The sequence below is a fragment of the Vitis vinifera genome, chromosome 13 (genome assembly GCF_030704535.1).
Source record: "Vitis vinifera cultivar Pinot Noir 40024 chromosome 13, ASM3070453v1".
Lineage (NCBI taxonomy): Eukaryota > Viridiplantae > Streptophyta > Magnoliopsida > Vitales > Vitaceae > Vitis > Vitis vinifera.
In genome coordinates, this window is record NC_081817.1 from 18,209,511 (window position 1) to 18,217,674 (window position 8,164).

Below are 8,164 nucleotides of genomic sequence, written 5' to 3' on the forward strand. Positions count from 1 at the left end.
TATTTCATGTGCGTTGTTGTGCACATATTTTAAATTTAATTGTAAAGGATGGATTAAAAAATGTTGATGATACATTGGAAAAAATTAGAGGCATTGCATATAGTATTAATAGTTCTCAAGCAAAACATGAATTATTTTTTGATTGTTGCAAAATGTTAAATATGAAAAGAAAAAATATAAATTTGGATATGGCCATTAGATGGAATTCCACATATAAACTTTTACAAAATATTACAAAATATAGAAAAGTAGTCGAATTATATGAAATACAATTACTTAACAATGATTGTGATGCAGATATTGATGCATTAAGTGATTATGATTGGCATGTTGCGGATCTTTTAAGAGATCTTTTTGAAATTTTTGATACTTCAACAAACATTTTTTGTGGTGTATATTATCCAACTTCAAATCGAGTTATTATGCAAATAACTAATATTTTTATTGTACTTCAAAAATATTTAAGTTTTGAAATATTTAATGATACAATATTTGCAATGATAGAAAAATTTAGAAAATATTGGGGAGAAATACCTTTAATTTTTTATATTGCTTTAATTGTGGACCCTAGATTGAAATTTGAAGCTTTGGATGAATGGTTAACAATTATTTATTTTAATGACCAAATAAAAATTGAAGAAATTAAAAATGAAATAAATTCATTATTATATAATTTATATAACTATTATAAAGAAAAATATGGTAATGATATTAATACTAATAAATTACCACCTACATCTACAAACTCCTCATCTTTTTATAAAGGAGCTCTAGAAATGTTGAAAAGTCGAAAAAAGACAACAAATAGTTCTCCAAATAATACATCTGATTTAGATAAATATCTTAATACTGATATAATTCCATTTGAAGATTTTGATATTTTAATATGGTGGAAATCACATCAACACAAATATCCTGTGCTTTCTATAATTGCTCGTGATGTACTAACAGTTCCTGTGAGTACAGTTGCATCAGAAGCTGCTTTTAGTGCAGGTGGAAGAGTTATTAGTAAAAAACGATGCAACTTAGCGCCAGACGTTATTGAAGCAGGGATATGTGTAAAAGATTGGGAAATTGCAGAAAAAAGGATGTACGATTCCATTCGAGAAACAGAGATGCTTGTCGATATGGAATCTTTAAAACTATCAAGATCTTCATGGATGCATGATAATTCGCCATCACCGCCAGAAAATAATGACTAAATGTATATTATATTTTTATTTTTATTTTTTGTGGTTGAAAAATACAAATGATTGACAAATAAATAGGTGCCAACCTAGTTGGGATGTATTTATTTTGTAGTGATGTAAAATTTTCCCACATTTTTAAATGTAATTATACATTCAATGAATAAAATTTTGAAATGAATATTTTTTTTAATACTTTTTATTTTTGTAGTTTTTTTTTTTAAATGGGCGGGCCTAAGGGCGGGCCTACGGGCCGGGCCTACGGGCCGGGCCTACGGGCCGGGCCGGGCCTAATTTTAGGCCCGCGGCCCGGCCCGCCCATAAACGGGCTCGGGCCGGGCCGGGCCTAAAGCGGGCCGCGGGCCGCGGGCTTTTTGGAGACCCCTAATCACCACACAGGGGATGTGAGCAATCTTGGGCCAATCATCTCCTTCCTCCTTCGAGTACCTTTGTGTTAGATGTGGGCAACGCCACGCATGCAGTCGAGAAAGGGTGTCAGGCAATAGTCCTTCCCTTGGCAAAATCGACCGGAGCTTAGGGCAACTTTCGATTCCTAGTTGTTCAAGAGAGGTGAGGGTTTGGAGAGACAGGGAGGCTAGGGATTCCAGATTCTGGAATTCTGAAAGGGAAAGGAAGGTGATAATTGTAGGAAAAGGAATCGAGTGGGGGTCATCCGAAAAGGAAGTTGCATCTGGAAACATGCCTCTAATCCAGAGGTGTTTAAGAGAGGTGAGTCTGGAAAGGCCCCATTGGGATAGGGGGGTCTTGATATTCTTGCAGTTAGAGATCTCGAGCCGTGTAAGACGGGTGAGCTTTTTTATCTGAGGAAGCAACAATTCCAGATTTTCAAAATCTGCAATACGTAGATTTGTGAGGGTGTTGAGGCAATCTGGTAGGGTTTTGAGATTAGGATACCTCCAGAGGGTTAAAGATTGAAGTGAATTATTAGTAGAGTGAAACATCTCCTCTGAAATTGACTCGAGGTGTTCACAATCCCAAATGTCAAGTCCCTCAAGGGTGGAGGGAAACTTGCCTCTTGGGAAGGATGTGAGAGATGAACAATGACAGATAGCCAGGCTTTGAAGAGCAGCAGCATATGTGGAATCGTAGTGCATTATTCCCTCTGGTAGAGACTCCAGCTTTTCACAATCACTTATGTAGAGTGCCTTGAGAGTGATGGGTAACCTACCTCTCGGAAAACCAATCAAAGAGGGACACATATTTAGACTTAAGTATTCAAGGGCACACATGTCCATGGTGCTGGTGGTGGCGATGGAATTGCAGTGCATCATTCCTTCTGGAAGAGACTTGAGATTTTGACAATCACGTATGGTTAGTTTCTTAAGGGTGGTGGGTAATTGCCCTTTTGGAAAGCAAATGAGAGATGGACACTTCCATATCCTTAAGCATTCAAGGAGACACAAGTTGTTGTCAGTACTACCGTTCCTCATCTTCAACATCATGCCATCAGGTAGACGCTTTAGACCTTTACAATTATTAAGAAAAAGATTTCTCAGCATTGGTGGGAAACCTACATCTGGAAAGAAGATTGTCAATTCTTCAAGGCATGTTAGACTCTGCCATCCATTTGGAAGCCTCTCTAGTTTATCACGTTTAATTATTTCCAAAGACTGAAGATTGCATCCCAAGGATACAAGTTGATCACAATCTCTAATCTCAAGAGAAAGAGAGTTTTTTGATCCAAAACCATCCTCCCACAAATATTCGAGTTCTTCACATTCTGATACTTCCAAAACCCGAAGCCCTTGCAAAAATTGCACAAGTCCTTCATGCAATTTTACAAGCCTTGAAATCCTAGAAATTGTTAACCTGGTGAGTGAGGTGAGGTCATTTCCACTTCTCAAGACCGCCTCATTACATCCTCTTACTTGCAATTCCCTCAGCAGTGGAAGTCTTGAAAGTGGAGACTCCAATTTTGGACAAAAGTGAACAGAGAGCTTTGTAAGAGAAGGTAGGTAAGTGGGTAGTTTCATAATCAATTTGGGGCAATACTTAATTATAAGCTCATGGAGACAAGGGAATAATGACTCTGTTGAGGAAGACCAGTCCTCCCAGTGCTCCCATTCTGACATGCTCTCAAAATGTAGAGACTCTAGTGATGGGAAAAACTTACCTGCAGAAACACGAGTCTCTCCATAAAACTCTGCACCCACTTTTTTTACTCCAACCATTCCTTGGATCCTCAACTGTTTGAGCGATGGCAACTGCCCCAAGCATGGTAAAGACGTGCACTTTCTGCAATCTATGAGACTTAGATCCACCATCTTAGAGAACAAGGCATCCCCTATCCAACGTGGGAATTTTGGACCACCATACAACTGAATGCAGAGTTTGTTCAGATTCAAACAACGTTGTAGAGAGTCAAGGACATCCATTTGATTCCTTTCATTCCCTGAACCATCCAACTCAGAACTCCACTGCATTATCAAGCTTTCAAGGTTACGCTTTAATTTTAAATCGGCATCCCTTGCATCTTGAATATTCACCACATTTTCCAATTTCGAAATGCAAAGTTCTCCTCGCAGATGTGACACGTCCTTCAACTCTTTGATTGTCAAACCTTTGTTTTTGTCCACAATGAAATTAGACAATATCCGCAAATCTTTTAGTTTGTCAATTCGTATAGGCATTTCTTGTAATTTTATTGCACCGGCAACATCAAGATGTCGAAGATTGATTAGGTTATCGATGCTAATAGGCAACCTGATAAGCTCTTTACAACATGATAATTTCAATGTCTGAAGGTAAAAAAGATTACCAATTGAATCGGGTAACCATTTTATACTAATGTAGGATAAATTAAGGTATCTCAAATGTTTCAACTTACCAAATGAATCCGGTATCTCACTTATCATGTAATTAGTCAATGAGAGCACCCTTAAGTGCCCTAACCTTGGTATCAATTCTTCAAGCACCTTATTACTTATGAAGTGATCAAGCCATGTTGGTTGTTCATCAATCGGGAAAGCTATGAATGTGCGCAAGTGCTCCTTTTCATGAAACCTTTCAAAATTTTTAAAGATATCATAATGATGATGGATGAATGATGAATGACGAGCATTTTTCAAAAATGGGGCATTGCAAATCATTCCACAACTCATCATCCAAATGCAAGCATGTGTCTCCAGCAATAGAATTAGCTAGACCGTTAATAAGATCATGCATAATGAATCATGATTTATTGCTGCTCGACGATTGGAAAAATGACCTTGACAATAGTTCACAAAAATAATCATCACCAAGATCTTCCATTTTCTCATCCTCATTTGATTGTTGAATTAACCCCTCCGCCATCCACAAGAGGATTAGCTCTTCCTTCTTAAACTCGTAATCTTGGGGAAATAATGCGCAATAAGCGAAACACCTTTTTAAAGTGTATTTCGAATTTAAATTATTGCAAGTGTATTTGCTTGACTAACCTTTTGAATTACTCAAATTTAACAAGTTGCAAATAGGTCCCTTAGCTAATCTTTTAAATTAATCTTGATGTTGACAAGAATCTTGCCGACCATAATTATAAAAAGAGAAATAATTGAAGCTAAGTTGACCTAATCTAGTTTAATAAATTGCAAGTCGGTGCCCTTACCTAATCTTTTAATTTAATCTTCATATTGATAAGAATGAAGCCGACAATAATTATAAAAACAAAAAGACGACAAGTTAATTCTATTGACTAATTTTATTAACTCAAATTTAATTAATTACAAGTAAGTTTTCTTAAGTCTTAACTAACGTTTAAATTAATCTTGATATATATAAGAACCTTGCCAACTGTAATCATAAAAAAGAAAAGGCCGACAAACTAATTTAATTGACTAATTTTATTAACTTGAGTTTAATAAATTGCAAGTAGGTTAATCTCTTACCTAACCTTTTAAATTAATCTTGAGATCAATAAAAATTATAAAGATCATAATTATAAGGAGGAGAAAAAGGCAAACTAGTTTGATATTTTTAAGGGCTTAAGCTAAATTTATACCTTTTATACAAGAGTTCCTATTTTTATATAAACGTTTTTATCACTTTTTGTTTTTAAAAACAAAAAATGAGAAGTATATCTAAACAAATACTTAATATTGAATGGTATAAACTCCTACTCATTTAAATGAAATAAAGAGATATTTTCATTTAAGATAAAAAAAAATGTAAGGATAAAAAATTAAAAAACTTTTTAACTTCTTGTACTTTATTATTACATTTTTTTCATTAGATGCTTTAAATATTTTTTATCAAATAAAATTATAATGCTATTGGTCGAGGGCTAATTAACTTTGTTTAAGCGAGAAAGATATAGTTAAGATTGGGGTCGATCCACAACTAAAAGAAGAATGAAATAAAAAGTAGGAGATGAATTGATCAAACCAATGTCCCAAAAATAGTCCTATGCATGGCTCTACTTGAATATCTATGATTATGATTATTATTATTATTAAACTAATCTTAACTTTAAGTTAAAGATAATTTAAAAATATATATAACTTCAAAAATTATTTTCAAATCTAGAGAGTTATTTTGAACTAGCAATTAAAAGATACTTCTTCAAAATCATTTTTTCTTATTATACATTTTATCATCGAGAACCGTTTCAAACCATCTTTTTGGTTTGCTTTCACAAAAATGGTTTTTTCCCCCTCCAAAAGAGCTATCAATGGAAGCGTTATAGGCTAAAACCGTATTTATGATAATCAATTCCAATGGATCCTATAAGTTATGCCATTTTTATGAAGTTTTTCTTTGGTTTTTAATCTTTGTATTAATGCATCAATAAATGTTTTATTAAAGAAATTACTAGTATAATAAATGATACAAGATTGTACGTGGGTTCATGTTGATAGGACAATGAGATAAAAAAATATAAGGTGAATACAAATCTCCATGCATAAATGAAGCAATTAGCTTGTTCAATATATTTAGCTTGATGTAAAATTTCCTTTTTATTTTCCAAATTCTTTATAACAATTGGCTTTCCCTCGTAGTACAAAAAAAATAAAAATCCTCCTTGCATTAATTTTTCTCCTAAAACAATTTTTTTTAAAAAAAATTAACTTTTCAAAAATTAAAAGCTATTAAAAACATCTGCCTATAATAACCTATAAGTAAAAGTTCCTTCAACTAGCCTATTACTTTTTTGAGAGTTCATATGAATTATGTATGGCCCACAGTTGGACTTTGAAGAGTTTCAAAGCAATTTAGTTAAAAGATAACAAAAAAAAAAAAAATGATATGACAAATAGTGAAAATCACTTTGGATTCCAATAATATTTTCTATCAATATAATATCTCAATACAATGTCTCCTTGGTAGGTTTAGTATGAAAATGAATTATTTTATGAATATGACTTTGGATTCCAAATTTTGAACTTTCTAATGCCTTAACATAGTGGTAGGTGTCACACCCCTGAAGGTCACACCAAATTTTTCACAAGTGCGCGGTGCTAAGGACCCTTCCTTAGCCAACCTTCCTTCCCAGCGTTTAGAAAAACAGAGTAAAAGCACAACAACAGTAAATCAATAGGGACACAAACGTTTACAAGAAACCTTTCCCAACTTGTATTAATTCACTCTACAAGACAAAATTGTTCCTCTGAACCAGAGTACAATGCTCACACCCAAGCATTACGACAAGAACCCTTTTCCCCAAATTCTCTCTCTCTCCGTTTCAAGGCTCTAGGAGCCCTTTTAAAAGACTTAAGCTGCACTTACAAATTTGAATTTCCAAATTCAAATGTTGGAGCCAATATGGTGGTTATGCAACTAGCCAGAATCACCCATAACTGCCTTGCATAACCACCCACCACCCAGATAGTGGCCTGCACATGCCACCCACTTGCACCAGCCATCAGCCCTCAGCCAACTACAAGTCAAATGACAGCTTGACTTAGTCACTTGCTGTCTGAGCTAGCTGCCACTAGCTAGCTACACTGCCATCTTCTCAAGCCCTGCTCGCTAAGCTGCTGGAGAGTCCCCCTAACAAGCTGTCTCCTTCCCCGCAAGGTGCCTCTTGTGACTGGGTGCCCATCAGCATGTCTTTGATCAAGGCCTTCTAAGCCAGGCAGTGTGCACCAACCAGCTGACCAAGCGTCTGGTGCATCAGTGTGCCTTCCCCACACTAATGTGTGAGCCCATGCCATGTCTAAGTGCCCATGGCTTGGGCTTGTTGCTTGCTTCCCTTGTCAGATCCAGCTTCATAGCAACGAGCCATGGCATTGCGCCCATGGCTAATCCCTCTTAGTGCACAGGGCATTGTGCCCCGGTGCTGTGCGTAGACATCATGGTGCGAGTCAGCTATTGCTTGGTGCCCCATCAGACCATGGCATTGTGCCCATGGTTTCATCAGCTGGCTCACCGCACAAGTCTTAGGCACTCTCGTGCTTGCGCGGGAAGGAGGTAGGCCGCACCAAGCCCCATGCCGTTGTGGCCATGGGGTACACACCACACATGTCGTGGAGCCCATGTGTGCATGCTCAAGTCGCATCCGTGTGTCCTAGGCACGCCCAAGGCCGTGCCATGGTGTCCCCTTGGTGCAGTCAAGGCTTTCCTTGGTGCTCTCTCCTTTGAGTCACCTAACCCCCCCCCCTTAAAGAGCAATACGGGTCGTTTTCATTGTTTCTGGAGGAGACATTAATATGCCTGAGGAGACATAATGGAATAATAAATAATTATAAATTAAAATTCCAAAAGTCTCTCAGCCTTCATCTGCACCACCTAAGTCAGGTGCGCACACGATGCCCATCTGGTGCGCACGCGATGCATGTCTGGCTCGCCCGTAGTGCGCGCACGGTGCCCATCTGGCCTGTTCACAATGTGCGCACGGTGCGCGTCTGGCTCGCCCGTGGTGCGCGCGCGGTGCACGTTTGGCTCGCCCACGGTGTGCACGTGGTGTGTATTTGGCTCACCCGTAACCTCTCACATAGCCCCTAGAGTTTGAACCACCAAACCTCTAGGATTTCCTTGCT

At 37.3% G+C, this 8,164-nt stretch overlaps 1 protein-coding gene across 1 annotated transcript; it reads right to left on the reverse strand.

Annotated features, from left to right (window-relative positions):
* Positions 1 to 1,967: 1,967 nt before the first annotated feature.
* Positions 1,968 to 7,048, reverse strand: LOC132254901 (putative disease resistance RPP13-like protein 1). The gene is made up of 5 exons (XM_059741920.1): positions 6,912 to 7,048; positions 3,322 to 3,911; positions 2,436 to 2,673; positions 2,221 to 2,372; positions 1,968 to 2,008 (listed from the first exon to the last, which is right to left on the reverse strand). The coding sequence occupies exons 1-5, from the start codon at positions 7,046 to 7,048 to the stop codon at positions 1,968 to 1,970; spliced, it is 1,158 nt and encodes a 385-aa protein (XP_059597903.1).
* Positions 7,049 to 8,164: the final 1,116 nt, after the last annotated feature.

Excerpts from the sequence above, each read along its gene's own strand:
- LOC132254901 (XM_059741920.1), bottom strand. The coding sequence starts at position 7,048 with ATGGCTGGTGCAAGTGGGTGGCATGTGCAGGCCACTATCTGGGTGGTG. Across the intron at positions 2,674-3,321 it reads AGAGACTCGTGTTTCTGCAG|GTCTAAAGCGTCTACCTGAT; the intron begins GTAAGTTTTTCC and ends ATAATTGTAAAG. Across the intron at positions 2,373-2,435 it reads ACCACCAGCACCATGGACAT|GTTACCCATCACTCTCAAGG; the intron begins GTGTGCCCTTGA and ends TCCGAGAGGTAG.